The 24,811-nt window shown below is 36.0% G+C and overlaps 1 protein-coding gene across 1 annotated transcript; it reads left to right on the plus strand.

Annotated features, from left to right (window-relative positions):
- Positions 1-1,293: 1,293 nt before the first annotated feature.
- LOC107917969 (O-fucosyltransferase 16) lies at positions 1,294-15,236 on the plus strand. The gene is made up of 10 exons (XM_041117627.1): positions 1,294-1,711; positions 1,812-1,868; positions 1,986-2,076; positions 2,300-2,376; positions 2,950-3,038; positions 3,174-3,357; positions 12,863-13,047; positions 13,412-13,514; positions 13,915-14,246; positions 14,327-15,236. Exons 1-10 carry the CDS (start codon positions 1,544-1,546, stop codon positions 14,772-14,774), a joined length of 1,734 nt encoding a protein of 577 aa, XP_040973561.1. The 5' UTR covers positions 1,294-1,543; the 3' UTR covers positions 14,775-15,236.
- The last annotated feature ends 9,575 nt before the right edge of the window (positions 15,237-24,811 follow it).

The following is a 24,811-nucleotide window of genomic DNA, read 5'->3' on the forward strand; positions in this document are numbered from 1 at the left end:
TTATTGACAATTAATGGCTTAGTGACCAAAATGTTACATCATGATAATGTAAGTAACTAAAACGAAACATTTCAAACATAAGTGACTAAAATATAATTTAAGATAAATAAAAGTAACTATTTTCATAGTTTACTGAAAACTGTTTAAAACATAAATGAGTTTCGGTTCATATTAATTAAAAAATTTAAATACTTCGCATATGCATGTTTTCAAAAAAAAAGTCTAAAAACAGTTATAAAATTATTTAAAATATTATATACTATCACACTATTATTTGAATGTATTATTGATCAAATACTTTATTATTATTTGTAAATTCCCTATTTAATAATTATTAAATTTATTAAATCCATGCATCGCACTAAAATTAGTACAATATAAGATAAAATAATATAAGTAATTTATTTTTTAAAAAGTATAAAACATACTTCGTTATTTGTTTCTATTTAAAAAAAAAATCATGTTTTGTAATTACTATTTTTTGCTTTTTTGAGAGAGAATTATCGAGCTTCTTTTAATTAGGGCCAGTTCTGCATTGCTTTTTAAAAGCACTTCTGGTTCCAAAAGCATTTTTGGAAGAAAAGCTGTGCAGAACAAGTTACTTTTGACTGAAATTTTTAGCTTTTCAGAAGTGCTTTTGAAAAGCATTTCTGAAACGGAAGCTTTTTCTCTCTCAAAAGCACTTTTAGTGCTTAATTACTTTTTTACCCCTTCAATAATAGAGTACTTCTCTTTTTTTTCTTGGTACTTAATTACAAATGTATTAAAATCATTAATTAAAAATAAAAAAATATTTTTTAAAATACTAATTACAAATATTTAATAGTTATATTTAAATATTTAAAATATAATTTATATACTCTAATTAAATTTTATAAATAATTAATATTTATTGCTTAAAAATATTTAAAATTTATATTTTATATATTAAAATATTAACAAGAGATTATAATATATTTTTTTATATTCTTACTAAAATATAATAACATTAATTAATTTAAATATTATTTAAATGTATATTTGTTACTTGATAATAATATGTCTAAAATGGATATTTTATTTCTCAAAAGTACTTTTTGACAGCAATGCTAAACACTCAAATTTTAAATCAAGTTTTTCAAAAACACTTTTCTACAGCATTTCTCAAAAGCACTTCTCAAAAGCATTATCAAATTAACCCTTAATCGTTTTATTTTTTCAGTTTTCACCTCATTTTTGAGGCTGGTAGTGAATTGTGATAGTAAAACACTCGTATTCTTTTTTCTTTTCTTTTTTTTAAAATGAAACTGGGTAAAAGCCAGATCACCACCGCACTCACCCCACCTGTTATTCATTTCGTCTCGAGGTGGTTTTTGTTCATACTTTTTTTTACTTCTCATTTCATTTTGTCCTTATCGGGGCCAATGGCAATACTTTGTTACTATTAATAAGCTTCAAGTTATGGCGGAGTCGTAGCAGAGAGAGATCAATCACTTTCTCACTCTCTCCACTTTTATTTCTTGCTTGGAAGAGAGTGAAAACCGGCGTCACCTGAATCCTTGCAATGGCCTTGCCACGGCGGCGAAACCTTTCCTACAACCGCTTCCGCTCTCTGGTTAAGTTCATATCCGCCATTTCCGGTGTTCTTCTTATCCTCTTCGCTTTCCTTTCCTTTCTCGCTCCTTCTCCAAACGAATCGCAGCACTTTCACCTTCGCCATCACCACAACTCTGTATTTCCTACTCTCTCTCTCTCTCCTAGGTTTTAATTCGCGTTGAATTTATGTCTGGTTTTTGTTTACGCATAACTTCATCTTTTTTCCCTTTGTGTAGTTTAACGCAGTCGTTGAGGATCCTGTTACCAGTGGAGATTCAGTTTTCCGTGTTCCAGTTAGGCTTCATTCTTTTCTTGTATTATTATTTATAATTTTAGTGATTATGCGTTTTGATTTAGATTGCATTGGATACCAACCGTTGATTTAATCTAATATTGTTTCCGAGAATCAGAGTAGCGGAGGAAAATTAGATCGGGATATATGGAGTTCGAGAAATGCTAAATTCTTTTATGGATGCAGTAATGTCAGCGCAAAATTTGCAAGTGCGTGTAATCATTTTTTTTCTCTAATTTAATTGATTAATTGTACATTTTTATACAGAAACTTTGGGTTCCTTTGATAATGGATTTGGGAAACGTCAAATCGTCAACGATAATGATAAAAGGATTGTGATGATTTAGGGTTTTTATACTGCTTTGAACAGTTATGAAATTGCAGATACACTTATGCAACAGAAAAAGCATTAATGCGTTTATTGTATTGCAGAAGCTGAAGCTGTTTCACATCCCACTAGATATTTGGCTATTGCCACTAGTGGAGGCTTGAACCAACAAAGAACCGGGGTAATTGTGATAGCTACTTCTCAATACGGTTATTTTATCTGCAAGGATGATGTCTTTTAGCATTTTACTGCCTTAATTTTGGGTTCAATGTCCTAATTAGCACAAGAAGCTGCAAAGCCAGCAAGTAAAATTCATGTTTCTCTTGCTAAATCCTCATAGAGCTTGCAATGGCGGAACTTAAAAATGCATTCTCTTGATTGGTCAGAGTGGAAATATAGTAGTTTAGTTGTAATTGTAAGTGGATATAAATATGGAACGAAATTGTATAGTGGAGTGTCTGCTTGAAGGATTGCTCAATTGGAAACTAAACTGTTTAAACAGAAAATAATGTGATGCGCTGCAAATGAATCAAAATCTGTAACAAGCATGGGGCATTGCTTTCACCTGCTTCTGTCTGATGGAAACTTTAGTGATCTACTGACATGCTTAAAGCTATTGGTCCTTTAGTCCCTAGTTTGAACTTTCTGTTACTGACTTATCATCAATGTCTTATGCCCAAAAGGATTGGATCATTGTTTTATCGCTCTATTGATGCCATTTTATGGTCAAGCTTACTAGCAATGCATGTGGCAGATTACAGATGCTGTTGTTGCTGCTCGCATTTTGAATGCTACTCTTGTTGTCCCAAAGCTGGACCAAAAATCCTTTTGGAAGGACGCAAGGTGTGTAATGTAATGAAAGATATTTAGCCATTTGAATTCCTAATATCATTTAGCCATCCATATTAAATGGAAGAAGTTCTGCATGAATTCAGTTGTCAATATGTTATGTGACAATTTCTGCTTTCTCTTGTCCAGTAACTTCTCAGAGATCTTTGATGTTGATTGGTTCATATCATCTTTGTCAAAAGATGTTAAAATTATAAAGCAGCTGCCTAAAAGGGGAGGGAAGAGTTGGACTCCATACACCATGCGTGTTCCAAGGAAATGTAGTGAAAGATGTTACCAAAATCGTGTATTGCCGGTTATTTTGAAAAGGCATGTAAGTTCCTATTCTCCATATTTTTAATGGTCAGTTTATTCGTGTAATCCTTAACTGGTCAGGAGCTGCTTTTGGATTTCTTTATTTACTTTTACTTTTTCTTTTCTTGTGACTGTATAGCTGCCTCTACTCTTTCTATCTTTTCCTTCGTTATGGAGAAAAATTAACAAATATGTTTCTGAAATCAACCATGCTTGTAAGCAGAAGTTGGTTTGCTGGTTCCTGGAGCTGGATAGGATTTTGAAGAATTAGAGTAATAGTGATGTGGTTTGGGGAAGAAAACAGCAACAATAGAAAAGAATTAGGGCTGAACAAACAAATTGGAAAGAAGATGGAACTCTAGAAAACTTAGGGTTATAGAAAACCTCTAGGTTTCTTTATTAACTTCAAGGAAATAATAATAAATGTCTGCTGCCGTCAATTCTATTACAGCATATTTATAGGAGACTTACTTGCTAATAAAGTTTCTACTCTTCCTTGATAATAAAGTTTAATTAATAATCCTAGACTTAACCCTCAAGCAATATTAATCCTAACTGTCAGAAAAACATATCTAATACTTTAAACTAAATAAAATAAGCTGAAATAATAAAATATATTTATTTATTTTTTAATTTTAAGCTCCTGCGTCATTCTCCCTGGTCTGGAAAACTTGACTCCGGTAAGAGAACTTTCACCACTTCAGCATAATTTTCTCGATCAGCTCTTTCCAGTCTCTCCTTCATGTAATTGTCCTGGATCATATCAACAGTTTGAAAAGCTTCTCTACAGGTAATAATTAAAGCATGATTTTGGTTTTTATGATTTCCTTCTCCTACTTTATATGCCCATGCAACTTCATTCCCAGATTTCCTGGTCAAGGTTATTGGCAGCTTTAACCATTAGAGAATAGTAAACTATCTGATCTCTTACAAATTCTTGAAGTGCAAGAATGATAATTTCAGGTGCCTTTTCTCCTGGAATTCTGACAAGAGTATAAACATCTTCTATGCTCAAACCTTGATCACCAACCTTCCGAATTTCGGTGCAAACAGCCTTGTCCAACTCAGGATGAAAGTGGCTGCCTTGTCCTTCATCAGAAAGTTTTGACAACAGATGCTCAGTGTAACCATCCATAGCTTCCCAAGGTGACTTGCCAAACTTCAATGCTGTGCTGACATTCTTTCTAAACTCAAGCATTTCCTTCATCTGATCCAAACTAGTTACACTTTCATCATTCAAAAGCTCAAGATTGTACGTCTCCTCATCTTTGAACAATTCTAAAGCATTGGATGTGGGAAATCTTGTGCTATATACGGATACCATGATACCATGAAAGCCTTTTTCTTGTCGTGAAATAAATTCACCTTGCGTGATGGATTTTAGTTTCTTAGCCATATCCACATCATAGAATTCAGTATCCTCAGCTATACGTTTTAATCTTCTCAACTTTGCTGTTTCACCCACACCTTCATATTGTAAGCATGGGAAAACAAGAAGTGCACCAGAACTAATGAATAATTGGAAGGCATCACCACATTGCAAATCTGCAGTCACATTAATCCCCCCTTCTATAAGATTTTTTCCTCCATGAATCCAAGCAGAAAAAATAACTGCTCTTTTTCTTGCATTGCAAGGAAATGTAGTCTCAGACATATTGTGCAAAAACTGTTAAGAAAGTACAAACAGTTGATCACACGTACTGCCATCGCGATTTCTTGTGATTCTATTGTAAAAGAGGCAGCGTAAGAGAGGATGGATGATTTATCAGATAATGTACTAAGAGCACATGATCTGAATGCAACGATGAGAGAAAAAAGAAGCCTGTGTATGGTCTGATGTTTTACGGTGTCATTGCCTTGTTGTTTTCCGACACCATCTGAATTAGACCTTCCATGTCCAGATGGCTTGCTTTCAACACTTGATTTCTTGGACCTGCCATGTCCATATGAGTTGCTTTCAACACTAGTTACACTTGATCTCCAGAAATATGATCCATTACTTTTAGCAAGATCATTAGCTTGGCTCAATATTTTTACATTGAAGAAACCTCCGAACTCATCAAAATGAATTCCATTGGAATGTTGATTCTGTGTTACTAACAGCTGTGCATCAGATGCATTTTTACCGATAGCTACGTACTCCTTGAAAAGGGCATTCTCCTTTACATTATTGGAATCAATTGATTGAAGTGCCTTCTTTAGCTGATTAGGCTGTGTAATCGGTGTAACAGAAATGGAAGGCAAAAAATTGAATGAAGTTTTGCTTTTCTTATGATCAAGCCAGTGTAACAGTGGAGGCACTTTCCCCAGTCTAATTGGCAGTGTTAAGCTGATTTGAAATCAGCAACCAGTTGGAAATGTGTGACCTATGCATGCCAACAGTGACCTTTCATCAAGCAAAGGAGTCCCTGAAGTCTTAGCCGATACCAAGATATTAGTCTTCTCAGCTAAAACTGACTTTTTAAGTGAAATAGCATTAGCACCATAGCTGATTGGTGTTCCACTGAAATTAATGAAGTTCTCATGATTGTGCACGTTCAGAATAGTTAGTTCTGCATTTAAGGTAGCTATTACAGCAGCTGGATGCTGTTTTGTAATGCGTAAGTTGTCTACTTACCTCACTCATGATCCGCCTAAATGTGTTTGGCGTTACTAACCACTCATAAAGGTCATCTATAGTCTTAAAAGTTGTCTCGGAGAAAAAATGTGCTAGACCAAGAGGTTCAAACAAATATTTGTTGTCTGGATGCCAAGGAAAACGGTCATGTGAAATTATCAACGAAAAATCCTCATTCTTACCTCTTCACGAAGACTTTCCTATTTTAGCAACGCCTATTTCACCCGAGATAATTGGACCAAATTTTCAGTAACACCTTTTGCTAACTTAGCTTTCACATCGAGTGCAAGTAATTTTACTCTAAAAGGCTGCATCACCTTTACACTGTTACTTGCCTTCAAGTTTTCTTGCTTTTTATTGAGTTCAACATTGGATTCTCTCTCAGAAGAATCTTTTTTAATTGTAGAAACTGAATCAGCTTTTTTTTATTTCAGAATTAACATTCGGACATAGTTTCCCTTGAGATATCCAAAAGATTTTCAACTTGCCTCCAAATCTCCCCTTCTTCTAAAGATGTGTCTATGATTGTATGAACAACCAAAGACTCTCCATGAACCGTATGAACATTAATTGCTTCACTTTCTTCAGGATATTCGTCATAAATCAGTTCTAACATATCATAATCTTTCTCTTCTACATGCATTTTGCTAAGAGAATCAGCAACTTCAATGTTGATTCCACCCTTGTTTACTTGAAGGGCATGCATCAACCACTCATTCAATCCACCTCGTGCAACAAGGTTTGCAGGTCCAGCATCATGAAAGTTGTTTTCTTCATCACCAAAATCAAATTTATCAGCAAGACTACCTTCCGGTATTTCAAATTGGTTGCGGGCACCTTTAGGAATCTCCATCAAGGTTCCCTTTTGTTCCTGTCCCAGCCAAGCATAAACTGCACGCGAAAATTCTTCTGTCGCACGTCATAGCGCAGCCAATTCTGTTTCTTGACACTGTTTTTGTCTTCCTCGACCACTAATGCATAAAACTATGGCTTAATAACAAACCCTAATATAAACCCTAGAATCTAATTAGGCTCTGATTACCAAATTGATGTGTATTGGGGAAGAAAACAGCAACAATAGAAAAGAATTAGGGCTGAAGAAACGAATCGGAAAGAAGATGGAACTCTAGAAAACTTAGGGTTATAGAAAACCTCTAGGTTTCTTTATTAACTTGTAGGAAATAGTAATGAAAGTCTGCTGCTGTCAATTCTATTACAGCATAGTAATAGGAGACTTACTTGCTAACAAAGTTTCTACTCTTCCTTGCAAATAAAGTTTAATTATCCTAGATTTAACCCTCAAGTAATAATAATCCTAGCTGTCAAAAAATCATATCTAATTCTTTAAACTAAATAAAATAAGCTGAAATAATACAAATATATTATTTATTTTTAATTTTAAGCTCCTGCGTCAAATAGTCTTATCTTTCTATGTGCTATATAGAATCTGAGAGTAATTAAGAGTGGTAGCTAAAAGGCTAAAAATTGGTGATGCATGGAAACCTTGCACTCATAATGACAAACCTTTCCTTAATAGGAATAACCATGAAGCTATGGTGGGAAATCAGCTTGAGCTTTTAGATCCTTTATAAGTAGTCTTATTATTACTGGAAGCAGAAAGTGTCTAGAGAACCAGCATACACAACTTTCAGAATGCTAATAAGTTTTATTGGAAAACTTTTTGAAAATTTGAGCTCATATCTCTAGTCCCTTTATTGGATGGCTTTTATATTTCTGTTGACATTTGTTTCATTGTAAGTCTCAACATGTTTTTGTTTCAACCATGTGATATAGATGTTTTCATTGGAAAACAATATCAACAGAGGAATAGGAATTAGAATTCTACATTTATTTAATTTCTTTAGGAGTTTTAGTTTTACTAGTTTTTTATTTTCTTATAAACTTTAAATTAGGAATTCTATTAGGACTTTAAATTAGGAATTAGATTAGGATTTTCCTTTGTAATTAACAGCCTATAAAAAGGCTCCCAATATGAAATAAAAGGGGAGTTTATTTTTTATCACAAACGTTAGTTTGGGAAGGGGGTTCAGTCAAAGACGAATCTGCCTTTGAGTAACCATAGGTCGAAGCAAGGATACTTTCTCGTCTAGACCTGTGACTAGATCTTACGCCAAGGCGCATAACAACTTGGTATCGGAGCCAGCTGTCATGGGTGACGAAAAAACTTTGACAGCCAAGCTGGAGGCATTTATGGAACAAATGGCTACAAGGCAACAAGTATTAGAGGAGCAGATGGCGATTTTATCTCTTTCGGTCCAAAAGACAACGAAAGAGAATTTAGAAAAAATAATGAAGAACAAGGCAGCAGTGGAGGCAAGAAAAGAAATTCAGATTCACAACACGGTGGGGGCATGGTGCCAAGATACTCCAAGATGGAATTTCCCACTTATGATGGTGTTGGTGATCCTTTAGGATGGTTAAAAAGATGCGAAAAGTTTTTTGGCAATCAGCGGACCAACGAAGAAGACAAAGTCGGCTTAGCTTCATTCCATCTCTTAGGAGAAGCACAATTGTGGTTTGATCAAATCGAGGAAGAGGAGGCAAATTTGGATTGGGAGCGCTTTAGAGAGTGTTGTCATGTCAGGTTTGGGCCACCTATGAGTAATAACCCCTTGGGGGAACTTGCAAACTTGAGACAAACTGGGACGGTAGAAGAATATCAACGTCAATTTCAATCACTATTGGCTAGGACTACTGATCTTAAACCTCGACAACAAGTAAACCTTTTTACTGCCGGATTAGTAGAGGAACTTAGAATTGATATCGAGATGCAACAACCGGGAAACCTTGGAGTTGCAATGAATATGGCTCGAGCTTTGGAACGGAAACAAAAAGTCTCTTCCAAGATGTTATCTCAAACCAATCTAAACTGGTCAGCTTCCCAAAACACTGGCAGCAATTCCATTATTCCAACAACTAAGAGCTTTGCAAAGGGAGGAGGACAAACAACGAAACCAATGGGGAATAACAGCAAAATAGGTTCTTCCGCACCATTTATCAAAAGATTGACACGAGCAGAGATGGCGGAGAGAAGGGCTAAGGGATTGTGTTATAATTGTGACGAGTCTTACTCCATGGGGCACAAATGTAAAAGGCTATTTTGGATAGAAGTACCAGATATTGAAGATAAGCAAGATGATGAGGTAGATGATCTTGAAATTTCCTTACATGCCATTAGAGGAACTTGCAATTCATCTACTATGCAACTACCAGCAAAGGTGTCAGGAAAAACAGTGTTAGCTCTCGTTGATTCAGGCAGTACACATAACTTTCTACGCGAAGGTCTAGTGCCAAGATTGGGACTGAAAATACAAAAGAAAAGGGGGTTGCAAGTATGTGTGGCAAATGGAGAACGGGTTCCTAGCATTGGCATTTGTAAATCAATACAGTTCGTTGTGGCCAATGACAACTTTCAAGTTGATTTTTATACAATACCATTAGAAGGGTTTGATATGATTTTGGGGGTTAAATGGTTGTGTACCCTTGGTCCAATTTTATGGGATTTCAGCTCCTTAATTATGCAATTTGCAGTAAACAAGAAGAAGATACTCTGGCAAGGGCAGCACCCAGAAGAAGTTTCACGACTCAGCTTGATACAGGGACAGGATTTAACTAATATAGTATTAGATAAGCTACTGGTAGAATTTGCGCATTTATTCCAAGAACCGTCTGGGTTACCTCCTAACCGCAAATGTAACCATCGTATAACTCTCAAACCAGGAACGGGACCAATTGTAGTCAGGCCTTATCGATATCCACATTTTCAAAAGGATGAGATTGAGAAGCAGTGTGACCAAATGTTACAACAAGGAATCATTCGACCCAGTAGATCACCATTCTCTTCTCTAGTACTATTAGTAAAGAAGCATGACGGGTCATGGCGTTTTTGCATCGATTATCGAGAGCTTAATGCTTGCACTGTTAAAGACAAATATCCGATTCTTGTCGTGGATGAATTGTTGGACGAACTTCATGGGGCAAAATATTTTACAAAATTGGATTTACGATCGAGATATTTTCAAATTAGAATGGCAACTACTGATGTGGAAAAGACAGCCTTCCGAACCCACCATGGACACTTTGAGTTTCTTGTCATGCCATTCGGGCTTACCAATGCCCCTTCCACATTTCAGAGTTTGATGAATGACATTTTTCGCCCTTACTTGCATAAGTTTGTTTTAGTTTTCTTTGATGACATATTAATTTATAGCAAAACATGGACTAAACATATGCATCATGTAAGATTAGTTTTTGAACTTTTGCGGGATAATATGTTGTTCTTAAAGAAATCCAAGTGTTTCTTTGGAGAGTCTCAGGTAACCTACCTCGGTCATGTCATCCATGGTGAAGGGGTCGAGGTTGATCACACTAAAATTAAAGATGTCACCGATTGGCCAACTCCTAAAACTACCAAGGCTCTACGAGGCTTCTTGGGTTGGCAGGATATTACAGAAAATTCATCAAGAATTATGGACAAGTGGCTGCACCCTTAACATCTCTTTTAAAGAAAAATGCCTTCAACTGGACTAAGGAAGCTGATGTTGCTTTCACCCAATTAAAAACTTCTCTTTTAGCAGCCCCAGTTTTGCAATTACCCAACTTTGCGGAGGAATTTGTGGTTGAATGTGATGCTTCGGACAGCGGGTTTGGAGCTGTACTATAGCAAAAGGGACACCCCATTGCCTTTTTCAGTTGCAAGATTGCAGATCGACACCTTAAGTTGGTTGCCTACGAACATGAATTAATTGGTTTGGCAAAGGCAGTGACTCATTGGCGACCCTATCTTTGGGGAAGGCATTTCCTCATCCGTACTGATCACTTCAGTCTTAAGTATTTGTTAGACCAACGACTTACGACATCCCCACAACAACATTGGATCAGCAAGCTAATGGGGTTTGATTTTCGAGTGGAATATAAAGCAGGGAAGTTGAACAGGGCTGCAGATGCTTTATCTAGAAAAGACGAAGACTTACCACACCTTATGACTGTTTCATTCCCTCAAGTTGAAATTCTTAAAGCCATCAGACGAGAAATAGAAGCTTCCCTAGAATTATCACAACTCCAGCAAAGAATTCTACAAGGAGAGTTGGGGCCCGATTGGGTTGCACAAGATGGGTTGATTTTCTTCAAAGGGAGGTTGTACCTTTTACCTACCTCACCAATTATTCCCACTCTTATCTCCTCTATACATGCTATGGCACATGAAGGGGAATTGAAAACATTGCATCGTCTTCGCCAAGATTTTTTTTGGAAAGGAATGAAGCTTGCAACCTCAGAATTTGTGCAACATTGTTTAGTATGCCAACGCCACAAAATGGAAAAATTTACAGCCCGTAGGTTTACTTCAACCTCTTCCAATACCACAACATGTTTGGGCTGATATTTCTATGGATTTCGTGGAGGGTCTACCCAAAGTAAAAGGGAAATCGGTACTTATGGTGGTTGTGGATAGACTGTCGAAGTACGCTCATTTTTTACCTTTGTCCCATCCATTTACTGCTATATCTGTTGCTACCGTCTTCTTTGCAGAGGTATTCCGACTTCATGGCTTGCCGGAATCCATAGTTTCAGACCGTGATAAAGTTTTCCTCAGCCTGTTTTGGAAGGAATTATTTCGTCAAAGTGGTTCTAAGCTCGCTTTTTCCTCAGCATACCATCCCCAATCTGATGGTCAGACAGAGGTAGTTAACCGAACAATAGAAATGTACCTACGATGCCTCTCTAGTGATCGTCCACGACAGTGGGTCGATTGGGTTCCATGGGCTGAGTATTGCTACAACACCTCATATCACACTGCCCTAAAGGCCACTCCGTTCCAATTAGTATACGGTAGGGATCCACCTCGACTTCTCTCCTATTTAGCTGGTTCTACAAGGATTGAAGCTGTGGATAAGGCTCTACAAGATAGGGATGCACTTTTACACAATGTTCGGGATAGACTCTTGCAAGCTCAGCAACGAATGAAAGCCACTTATGATTTGGGGCACAGAGAGTTGAATTTTAAAGTCGGGGATTTGGGTTTGGTTACGGCTTCAACAGTATCGACAATTGACGATAACTAAACAGAAGCATCACAAGTTATTGCCAAAATATTTTGGTCCTTTTAAAGTCTTGAACAAAATAGGATCAGTGGCCTATCAGCTTGAATTACCTACAGGCAGCAGAATACATGATGTATTTCATGTTTCTTTCCTCAAAGAATACAAGGGACCTCAACCAGATGCGGTAGGAGACTTGCCCTTAGTATTTGATGGCAAGGCCTTGCCTACTCCACAAGCTATTATTAATACCAGGCTTAATCGGGGTCGGCAGGAACTATTAGTGCAATGGGCAGGATGTCCTCAAGAAGATGCCACTTGGGGACCAATTGATAATTTTCGAGCAGCTTATCCTGAATTTGAGCTTGAGGACAAGCTCAACTCCGAGAGGGGGAGTAATGATATAGATGTTTTCATTGGAAAACAATATCAACGGAGGAATTAGAATTCTACATTTATTTAATTTCTTTAGGAGTTTTAGTTTTACTAGGTTTTTTATTTCCTTATAAACTTTAAATTAGGAATTAGATTAGGATTTTCCTTTGTAATTAACAGCCTATAAAAAGGCTGCCAATATGAAATAAAAGGGGAGTTTATTTTTTATCACAAACGTTAGTTTGGGAAGGGGGTTCAGTCAAAGACGAATCTGCCTTTGAGTAACCATAGGTCGAAGCAAGGATACTTTCTCGTCTAGACCTGTGACTAGATCTTAAGCCAAGGCGCGTAACACCATGATGTCACTCTTTCTATCTAATGATAAAATTCAGGGGAGTTGATATTATTTTTGTCTTTTAGAGCTATCTAATATATGTTGGTTTCACTAATGGCACTTGTCTTGTTATGCGAAGCATGCAGTTCAGCTCAACAAGTTTGATTACAGACTTGCAAACAAATTGGATACAGATTTGCAGAAGCTAAGATGCCGAGTTAACTACCATGCTCTGAAGTTTGCTGACCCTATTCTAGAAATGGGGAAAACACTTGTTCATCGAATGAGGATGAGGAGCAAGCGTTATATTGCTTTGCACTTGAGGCATGTATCTTTATACCTCTATATCTATCATGCTTAATAGCTGTGTGCACAAGCATCCCTGGACTTCATATTTTAGGATTGAAACTGCTGCATGCATAATACAGTTACAAAAATGAATAATACAACTAACTATACACAACCCTCCAATTCCTTTATAGTCTGTAAATGGCAGCATGGCCATTTGCTGGAAGGTCAAATATCTGATGTTACAATGAAAATATGTTGCCTGTGTTAAAGATATGCCTTCAACCATCATTATAGATGTGTCCACATTAGGCAATGAATGAATGTGTCGTTATCTTTTCTATTCAATAATAAAAGGCAGGTATAAGATCATTGATGCAGCAAAATGTTTTTGTTACAGGTTTGAGCCTGATATGCTTGCATTCTCAGGATGTGATTATGGTGGAGGTGAAAAGGAAAGGAATGAACTAGGTGCAATACGAAAGAGGTGGAAAACTTTACATGTAAGGCTCAAGTTTCATACTCTTAGTCGTTTAATGCATCCTGATTCTTATTTTTTTACAGACAAAGAACTTGCAATTTGGAAAGTAAGTTTAGTAATTTTTCAGATTATAAATACTGTTGTGTACTCCCACCAATGGAAAGGGGGGGGGGAATGCAGTTCTTTCTATTTGCATGACATATTAATTGTAAACATTATAAAAGCTTCAAGTGGGTTAGGATTTTATAAAGAACAAGAGAGGGAGAGAGATGCAGAGGGAATTCTTGAAGTGACTGCTATTGTGAGAACAGAAACTGCAGTTCTTTTAAATTATCCAATTTGTATTGTTTGTGACTCGCATCATGCAGCTCCAATCCCTGATCTGATGCAAATGCTGTATGGATCTGTTTATTGGCTTGCAGAAAAACAATCCTGATAAGCAAAGGAGGCAAGGAAAGTGTCCACTTACCCCAGAGGAAGTTGGTTTGATGCTGAGAGCTCTAGGATATGGCAGTGACGTTCATATCTATGTGGCTTCTGGTGAAGTGTATGGAGGGGAGGAAACTTTGAGACCCTTAAAATCACTCTTCCCGAACTTCTACTCCAAAGATACCATTGCCACAAAGGAAGAATTAGCACCATTTTCCTCATTCTCTTCTCGAATGGCTGCACTTGACTTTATTGTTTGTGATGAGAGTGATGTGTTTGTCACCAACAACAATGGTAACATGGCTAGGATATTAGCTGGGCGAAGGTAAACAAGCCTGCTTCCAGTCTCTCTGTTCCGTAACTGTAAATGCTGGCCAACTTTTCTCATTGTTTGTGTTATTGCAGGAAATATTTTGGACATAAGCCTACTATTCGTCCAAATGCTAAAAAACTATATCGGTTATTCTTGAGCAGAAGCAACATGACATGGGAAGCATTTGCCTCTAGAGTTCGTATATTCCAGAGAGGCTTTATGGGGGAACCAAAGGAGGTCAGGCCAGGAAGGGGTGAGTTTCATGAGAATCCATCCGCTTGTATATGTGAAGATTCAGAAGCCAGGGAAAAGGCAACTGCATATTCAAGAGGCAAGAAAAATGGGAAATTGGAAAAAGAGGTTATGGTAAGTGATGATCAGAATGATTATGATGATAATGATGAACCAAGATGGCCTGATCTGGATGATGATGAGAATCAAGTTTGGCCTCAAGAGAAGCTCCATTATAATGGAACAGGTTCGGATTATGATGCAGTCATCTCTGATGAACCTGAGTTGGAAGAGATGCTTTCAGACTGAACAGAATGAGTTCCTTCTTGAAATTCCTCGCCCTTTCTCTTGGCCATCTGAGGCAGTCATAATTTTGCGATGATAATGCAAACCCTGTCTATTAAAACCCCAGGTTATCAATGGTTGCGTGTGGGTGTGTTTGTTTACTTGAGTTTTAGATTTGAGGAGCATTCAACTGATAATGAGGCATACAATAGACAGCAGGTCAAAAGATGGAACTTTCTCCCCTTTAGGTTATGTTTCATAGCATAACAAAGGGTCCTCAATCCAAATACCATGGCATGGGAAAAGAAAAGGTTGAAATGCAGCTGTGGTTGTTACTGATACTGGTTTGGTTTTGCATTTTTAGGTTTACCTTTTTTTAATCTTTACTGAGACCATACATTTCGGATTTGAGAAAAAGCTTATGTAAATTTCGGCATAGTTGTATCCAATAGAAAAGCGAAAGTGATAGGCGGCGGATGTATGTAATTATCAATCCTTAAATTTTAATTACTCCAGGAATCCGTATGTTAAAAGCTTGGGCCTTGGACCTTTCCATCATACGCACTCTAATCAAATCCTCATGGAGATGAATTTGACTACGGTAAATCCCCACCCACAACCATCTCTCCACTACTCTCAGTCTTTCTCCTTCTTCCTTACCATTTAACAATAATGTAAAGCAAATAACAACAATTATATGGCTAGTTATCAAATTTACCGAATACGAATGGTTGTCAAAACTTCCAACATTTTACATAAAAGATAACCTCTCCACTTGTTCAAAATTCTACCATCTATGATAAATGTTGATCACAAAGCAACAATGGTAATAAAAACACTTCCAAGTTTCTCTTGCCATTGACAAAAGTTCAGAATATCCAGCTAAGAATATCAAATATAATTGTAGTCCTCAAAATAAAATATCAGATTCATGACATTACAATTATTGAACTAAAAAAATAAAATAAAACGTTAACACAATATTTAACTTATATCAAATGAGATATCCAATAAACCATTCAAATAAATCGATATAATATACTACAGAAAAAAAAAAAACAACACTTGAAGATTTCCATCTTGTATGAAGCTCTTGCATTTTCATACTTCTTATCAATCTTTTTCAATTCATCAAAAATACTTTTTATTTTTATTTCAAGATCATTGGTACTTTTTCAAACAAAATCTTATAAATTTTAACTCGAAGAGTTGATCAAGTATAATCCCCAAAGTCAAAACTAGACGATATTTATCTTGATATTTGTCCAAATATTGTTTCATTGCTAGAGCCATATTTTGCAAAAAGCTATCTAGGCTTCTAATTTCTTTCATAAGATTCAACTTAATTTGATACACATGTCAAAATACAATTTGGTAGTGGGATAAGTTGCTCTTGAAAATAAAATAGCAATCTTATAAAAAGGTTTCAAGAACTTAAAAATTTGTTTCAACCTATCGAACTCTCCTCTTGTTGGGAGATCTTAAGCTTATTGTATGCATCATCCGTTGCCAAGTATGCATAAGCATTATAATAATAAAGAAATTATGGAGCGTGTTTCGCATTTTCAGATAAATCAGAGTCAAAATAGAGGTGACATCGCGATGTGAAATCACGCGATGTCGCAACGACGTGAAGATGAAATAGAACCAAAGCAGGGACGACGTCACGACAAGGAAGCCTACGATGTCACCACGACGCGATGATTTCCCAAATTAAAAAAATTGTGTATTAGGCTTTCATTAGAGTTATTTTTCCCAGTCCAACTTTGATTATACCAAAGTTATTTTAGTATGATTAGACCTCTAATCTTAGCCTATAAAAAAGGTGTAACACCTCTTAGCCCCCTGGATGACATGGTGTATACTAAACAACCAATCAAGCCACCCAACAGACTAGGGGTGTTATTGATAGACTCAGGTTCTTTGATATTACTTAAATCCTTGAGAAAACAATTATAAAGATTTCCCCTTTAAATAACAAACCATTTTTCTTCTCTCTATATCGGTAACGCATATTTAAAGTAAAAAACCATAGGGGGTTATAAAGTCAGCCAATTAATCATCCGCTGCCATCATTGGCGATTACGTGTAAAAGAGATCACAATCTGCAATTCAAGAAAGCTTGGTGTACACTTCAATGATAAGGGTAAATTTTTTTTTAAAAACGGAACAATACAAACTATAAAGTTAAATACAAAAGTTGATTATAAAACAGATTTATGCGCCACCCGCCATTGTAGCCATGCATGATACAAAAATTAACAAGTGGCTCACTTGCAGGCACAATTCTAATGCACTCCCCTTCTACAGATCTTCTTCTACTAACCAATTGCTTGAGAAAAAAAAAGGTACTAGAGTAAGTTCAATTGAACTTAGTGAGCTCCAGATAGACACATAATGTTGATCAAGTTATCAATAATCGACCCAAAAATAAAGGCATTTTCGAGACTCAATCTTATAGACAGATTATGCCAAGTTACCAGTACAGTTTTTTGATAACAACACTTCGTCAAAACAACGCAAACAATATCCTTGGCAGACACATGCTGCCAAATGTTGCCTATAACCTAACCTTGTGCCATCCTCAGGCCCATTTTCAGAATCCAGAATTGCATATCAAACATAATCATATTTGTTTTCATATTCCTTGTTAAATTGAACATGTTTTCTCTCACAAGGTCAGGCCGTGATCTGCCAATCTGGTTTGCAATAAAGATGCATTACCGAAGGCATCACAAATAAAACTTCTTTCCACATTTTCACATATCACGAATAGTCTGACAGTGGGCTCGCACACAATATGGTATTTTTACCTCAATTATGGTCATGCTTACACACACAACACGGATTTATTTTACATATGTTAAATATGACTATTATTTTCAGTCAAATTTGAGAAATAATCTTTCAGTTAAACTCTGTTTACTTGTTTCAATCAAACACTGATTAGTTTAGATTATTTTACGATTATTTGACTTATGAATTTAGCCTATAAATAGGTTCTTTTATAACCTTAGAAAATATACCCATTAGATATTAGAACTCATAACACATTTAGAGAATTTTGTGTTTACGTTTTGAGGGTTCTTTGTTTTTGGGTTTTCGGGATTTAGTTTTTATCTCCATCTTTTGTACTCTTCGTTCTTTTTCTGTTATAGTAAAATTATCTTTTCCCGTGGTTTTTTATTCTCTTTGGAGGAGTTTTTCCACGTTAAATTTGTGAGTTCAATTTCTCAATTTTTTTACTTTTTTTCTTGTTCGTTATTTGATCGGGTCAAAATCCTAACAAGTGGTATCAGAGCTAGTTCAATTTTCATAGATCAGCCCGTTCAGAGATGGCAGCAACAAGATTTGAAATTGAGAAGTTTGATGGTGAGACAAATTTCAACCTGTGGCACGTTCGGATGATGGCAATTCTAGTTCAATCCGATTTGAAAAAGGTTGTTACTGGGAAAAAGCCTGATAATCTAAATAAAACAGAATGGGAAGAGCTTGATGAAAAGGCTTTGTCTGCAATCCAGTTGTGCCTCGCAAATACGGTATTGCAGGGGGTATTGATGGAGAAAACCTCATCCGCCTTGTGGAAAAGGTTAGAAACTCTTTATACGACTAAGTCTCTGGCTAACCGTTTAGTGTTGAAACAACGTCTATTTACGTTTCGCATGAACGAAGGTGAGGTTCTTAGATATCACATTAGTCAATTCATTAGTCTTTTAAATGATTTGAAGAATGTTGAGGTTCATATTGACGAAGAAGATCAGGCTATGCTATTATTGTGCTCTTTACCCCCTTCATACAAGTCTTTCAGGGAGACCCTGATTTATGGCAGAGACAAACTCTCGTTCGAAGATATGAAGGGTCATTTGTTGAGTAGAGACAAACTCGAAAATGAGTTTGGTTTGGATAGCAAAGTAGATAGGCAACCTTCCGTTTTGGTAGCATTAAAGAAATGAGACAAAATGTGTCACTATTGTAAAAAGTTAGGTCACGTCAAAGAAAATTATTATAAACTGCGAAATAAAAGAGCTGCTGAGAGTAACGAGGAAGATGTAGCTGGTGCTAATTTGGCCGATGAAAGCGGTGATGATTTCTTGTTAGTGTCAACTAGCGATAACTCCAAGCTCACGTCTGAGTGGATCCTAGATTCTGGATGTTCTTTCCACATGTGTCCCAATAGAGAATGGTTCTCCACATACAGTTTAGTTGAAGGTGGAGTTGTACACATGAGAAACGATTCATCTGGTAAGGTAATTGGTATTGGTACTATTGAAATTAAGATGCACGATGGGACACTTAGGACACTCTCAGATGTCAGGTATGTACCTGATTTACAAAAGAATCTCATCTCCTTGAGTATTTTAGACTTGAAAGGATGCAGAATCAACATCGAGTCGAGCGGCATTAAAGTATCTTGTGGAGCTCTCGTTTTGTTGAAAGTTAAAAGAACTTGCAGTCTTTATATTTTGGAAGGTTCTACACTGACCGGTGAAATCGGACGTCCCTCGTCTGTTACGGAGTTGAAGTCAACTTGTTTGGAGCAGAGGCAACTTGGTCATAGGAGGGAAAAAGGTATGACTATTTCGTTGAAGAGAGGTTCTCTTTTGAATGCAGGTTTTGAAAAGTTAGGGCACTGTGTTCGTGAAAATCAGACCCGGGTTAGTTTTGATTTGCCAGTGTATAAGTTGAAGGCTAGAAGTCTTCCAGTTTCTAAACACAAATTCGACTTAGTTAATTCCCTGCATAGTTCAAGATAGGCTCGTGGCGGGCTTTGGCAAAGATGGCGTTGTGGAAATATGAGTCAAGGTGGAGATTTGTTAAATATGACTCCTATTTTCAGTCAAATTTGATAAATAATCTTTCAGTTAAACTCTGTTTACTTGTTTTAATCAAACACTGATTAGTTTAAATTATTTTACTATTATTTGACTTATGAATTTAGCCTATAAATAGACTCTTTTATAACCTTAGAAAATATACCCATTAGAGATTAGAACTCATAACATATTTAGAGAATTTTGTGTTTACGTTTTAAGGGTTCTTTATTTTCGGGTTTTCTGGATTTAGTTTTTATCTCCATCTTTTGTACTCTTCGTTCTTTTGCCATTATAGTAAAATTATCTTTTCCCGTGGTTTTTTTATCCTCTTTGGAGGAGTTTTACCACGTTAAATTTGTGAGTTCAATTTCTCAATTTTTCCGCTATTTTTCTTGTTTGTTGTTTAATCGGGTCGATCCTAACAACATACGTTAATACATACTGCCTCAAATCGTCTTCAGTAGAGACAACTTACCTTACACAACTATATATCATAAAAGTTTCATAATTCAAAGGAAGTAAGAAGGAACTCACTAGAGACTTTAGGACAAAATCTACTTCACTGGTCATTTGTCTCTATTACTAAGATCTTCACAAGCTTCTTAAGCTAAATAAGAAAAAAAATCATAATTATCAAACTATTTATCTATTAAAATTATATCATGCATGCCCTAATGCAAAGACGTAAATTCCCTCAACATCAAACTTAGAGTTTTTCAGAAATTACCAGGCAAGTGGTATTTATCAATAACATTTTGACAAGCTTCTAGAAACCCTCTTCGTCTCATTTAGAAAAGATAACTAAAAAAAATTCTTAGAGATGCTGGGAAGAACATAGAAAGGAACAAAGGTGAAACATGACGACTACATGCATCCTTTTATAGCACAAACAATGAAAAATAAGCTTAGTGGGAAGGTTAGAACCCCCACTATCGCTCTGGAAATTTGAGGCTGAGCTTGCCTAACAAGATTTGAAATCTAATCTTTTACCAAACGCAACTACTACCACTAATTAGAGTGGTAAAACATTGTTTGTACACTTAAGCAACCAACTAAACATGTCATTTACCTAAACATATCAAGCTGTCATCTAAGTATCTAGTTCAATTCCAACATGGTTTCACCTAGACTCTATCGATACTCATCGGGTTATCATTTCCACAAAAAATAATTCTATCACTCTACAAACTAGCAAGTTCACCTAGAACATCTGAGGTTGGCGGATCGTCTCATAAATGAGTTTGCCAAACCTTGGAGTTCGCCAAACAACGAATTCTAGCAAGGTGTCCCCAAAAGGGCATACTGTTAAATTCATGCAACACACCCATCAAACACTTCAATTAATAATCCACCCCTTTTCTACGCTAGCTTGCTCAACTATATGCCAATAACATATCGGTATGATCTACGTCAAGCGGGTTGTTACAAAAAGCCTTTAGTAACCCTAGAATGTGAATAACATTGAATAACATTAAGAGATAGTCTTTGAGAGCTTTAAGATAATTTTGTATTTTAGCCAAATAGCTTTGTTTTCGGGGTTTAAGGTTTGGTTTTTATTATCTCCATCTTATACTCTTCGATTATTTTCTCATTATTGAAGTTTACTTTACCCGTGATTTTTTATCCTCTTGATCAAATGACTTTTTCCACTTAAATTTGTGTGCCTAATTTTCTCCATTCGTTCTTGTTCATCATTTAATTTGGTTCTATCCCTAAGAAACTGGTATCAGAACTTGATTAGGATTTCACAATCAACCTGTTCAGAGATGGAAACAATGAGATTTGATATTAAAAAATTTGATTGGATCGCAAATTTTAGTTTATGGCAAGTTTGAATGGCTGCAATTTTAGTTCAGAACGGTCTAAAGAAGGGCATTCTAGGGAAAAAGCCTGTAGATTCGAATCACTCGGAATAAGATGAGCTTGATGAAAAGGCACTGTCTGTAATTCAGTTTTGCCTCATGACAAATGTGTTGCAGAAGGTCTATTGGAGAAAACGATATTCGCCTTATGGAAGAAATTAGAAGCTTTAGCCTCCATTCGAAACTGTCTGTGGTATCACGATACTGACCCATGAGTATCATGATACCACTATAGTATACCACAAAATTCTTAATTCTTCAGCCTAACTCCCATCTACACAAAATTAAACCTACAAAATCCTAAACTTAAACATGCAACAAATTTAAAACCTAAACTAAACAAAAGTAAACCGAGTCCCAACTCGAATAAGTTTAATTATTTACAAAATAAGTTTAAATTTAAAATTGTTCTCCGACGATACGTTATGCCCCCGAAGTGGAGTTTTCACGAAGTCTTTTAGACTTTGACCATTCTAGTTGATTAAGGCGTCCTTTAGTAAATGTACATATCAATCCTGCGTTGACTTAGGCCATTTTGATATGTACATTTTGAGCCATTTCTCATTGAAACCAAACCCACTCCTTTGCACATTCCAAGGGATCATCAATTCTGGGATCACAAACTTAACTTTTTTTTTGAGTTCTCCACCTCTATTTGAACATGCCCCTATTGGAGTACTTCCTCGATCGATCCTGTCATAGGGTTTCTTCTAAAACATCCGAGAAGTGTGGTGGCTCCTCCATACTTACCTCATTAAAGTCTGGTATTTCCTTTTTAACATTCAACTCGTTACTCAATTCTCTGCCTTTTGTCTCTTGTCAACAACTGATCCTCAAGTCTTGTTGCTCAATGATTTCATAGGGGCTTCCTCTTCCACTTCAACATTTTTCGGCTCGACACATTTGTCTACTAGAGTTGCTTTTTAACTCGACATCGGACGACTTCTAACACAAGGTCCAATTGATTCTGTATGGTTTTCAAATTTTCTTGGCACTCAGTCATACCATCCTCAAATGTGCTACCCTGAGTGGTTTGGTAATGATCTTCATTAAGTTCTTCCCAATACGCACCCCTATTTTCATAAGAGTACGAGGAATACGGGTTGTACGGGTCAAGTGTCAATTGACTACCTTCCCATACTTGGGTGTCGTTATCCACTAGACATGCATAACTATACGAATTATAAGAAGGATCGTATCCTTGCCTCCCTTAGGGGCCGTAATAATCCCAACTAGGCATTAAAGTGCCATTTGCATTAGACACGAACGAACCTTCGAGCCACCTATAACCGTCATTAAACATGAATATCAGTCAATTATCAATAAGAAAAAATAAACAAAACCATAAAAATAAAATGATGTATCTATAAACTTAACTTTCGCAAATCATCTCCCTAACAAGCATGCAATAATCAAACAAAAATCACTAAATCTTGCACTGACTCCCTGGTAGCGGCGCCCACAACTTTGACCACATGCGTACATGCGTATAAAATAAATGATTTTATAAATCAAATTTAAAGTGCGATTTTGCTGCAAGCATACAAGTCAGTTGTAACATTTGTAGTGTTACAATGGAACACTAAAGTATTCCAATGATCGAACCCAAAGGAGTCAGCGATTTAGTGATTTCTATTGAAAAATGCATGTAAGAAAAGAATCTAGCTAGTTACTCACTAATTGCTATAGTACAACAAACCATTAATTTAAGAGAAATTAAACTACTTGATAACCTAAAATAGAAAATGACTAAATTGTAAATAACACAAAATATAAAACTACTAAATACGATAACAAGCAATGGTTGGTTAATTTATGTGTTGTTGATTAATCCTCAAATTAGGGACCTAAATCACTCCCACTCCTGAATTGGCTCCATTTTACCTTTCTGTTTCAACTTTACCAACTTAGAAATTAGTCTAGTTTATCTCTCGATCTCACTAGTTAACCCGAGACTAAAGAATTGGTGCCCAATAAGATCTCCTCTCAGTCTCACTTATCTTGACATTCTCTTAGGGTCGTCAATCTTAAGTTTTGAAGTCTAATTGATTTAGTCCAGTTTTGCGATTTAGTCTCCAAATCCAAAAACTAATCAAATAACATTTCCATCAACCAACCACATAAAGTTTAGTTACCCATTACCATATTAAAGCCAACAAACATAAAAGAAACAACTATGGAAGCCATTAACATAAGCTTGAACAAAAAGATGAAAGCTTTGATTTTTACTTGAGAAATGTAAAAGTAAGTAAACTAACAACAAGGTGAACAACAAAAAGCAATAAAGTTAAGATCTTTGGAAAATGAAAAGAAAACAAACTGATGTAACATTAAACTAAAGATTAAAGAGTGATTACTAAAGATTAAAGAGTGATTACAACTACTTTGGAGGTCCTTAACATGTAAATAGAACTAGCGACAATAATAACTAAACTAACTAACTACCTTAACACTAAGAAGAAGAAGAAAATGTGCAGGAAAATTAAACTACCCTAAACCTAAACTAAAAGATGAAAGAAACCCTAAAATTAAGGAGCTTTCTAACCTAAACTACAACCTCCTTTTTCCTTAGCCAAGAGTGGCTTTTAATAGTTGATTTTTACTGCAAAAATGTTGCACAAAAGTGCTATTGACGCTGGCTTTTGATTAATCCTTTAGGTGGACAAACTCTACCCTTGATGTTATTTTTTGTCCTTACGACAGGGATATCGTGAAACATGAAGTGGGTATCGTGATACCCTAGTCAGAATACACAAATGAGAGTATCATGAGGTGGGTATTGCAATAGCCTAAGGTCCCAAATCTTTTATATTTCGAGTCTATCGATAGTATTGCGATTCCCTAGGTCCAGTATTAGGATGCCCCTGCTTGTGGCTTGAAATCCACTGCATTTGGACTAGCTATATATCCCTATAATACTCAAACACATTAGGGTCCCTAATGGCACAATTGGCCATTTTAGATCATAAAATAACACAAAATAGACATAAAATGCATTAAGCATTTATTAAAACCAAAGAATGTAAATTAAGTAAAAACGAAAAAAAAGACCTTGAAAACAAGCTCATTAAGTGCAATGGAAGCCTAATTTGACATGTCAAATTGTGGTAGATCAATGCTCCTAACCAATCACTTGTATTCCTACAAACTCGAGTATAAACAAAACAACATCAAAAAAAACTCTAAATATTACTAAAAATAACAATGAAAAATAAAAAAATATTAAAAATTCTATATCACCCCATACTTTATTTAGTACAATGTCCCTAATGTGCTCGAAAATAAAATAAAGAATGAAATTACTCGATTTAGCATGATAGTGCCGCTCGTGATGTTGGGAAATCACGTCCTTCCCGGTTGAGCTTAAAAAATAACATACCATCCA

Source organism: Gossypium hirsutum, chromosome A01 (genome assembly GCF_007990345.1).
Source record: "Gossypium hirsutum isolate 1008001.06 chromosome A01, Gossypium_hirsutum_v2.1, whole genome shotgun sequence".
Taxonomy (NCBI): domain Eukaryota; kingdom Viridiplantae; phylum Streptophyta; class Magnoliopsida; order Malvales; family Malvaceae; genus Gossypium; species Gossypium hirsutum.

Coding starts and splice junctions, on each gene's coding strand:
- LOC107917969 (XM_041117627.1), top strand. CDS start 1,544: ATGGCCTTGCCACGGCGGCGAAACCTTTCCTACAACCGCTTCCGCTCT. Junction 3,358..12,862: donor CGGTTATTTTGAAAAGGCAT/GTAAGTTCCTAT, acceptor TGTTATGCGAAG/CATGCAGTTCAGCTCAACAA. Junction 14,247..14,326: donor AGGATATTAGCTGGGCGAAG/GTAAACAAGCCT, acceptor GTGTTATTGCAG/GAAATATTTTGGACATAAGC.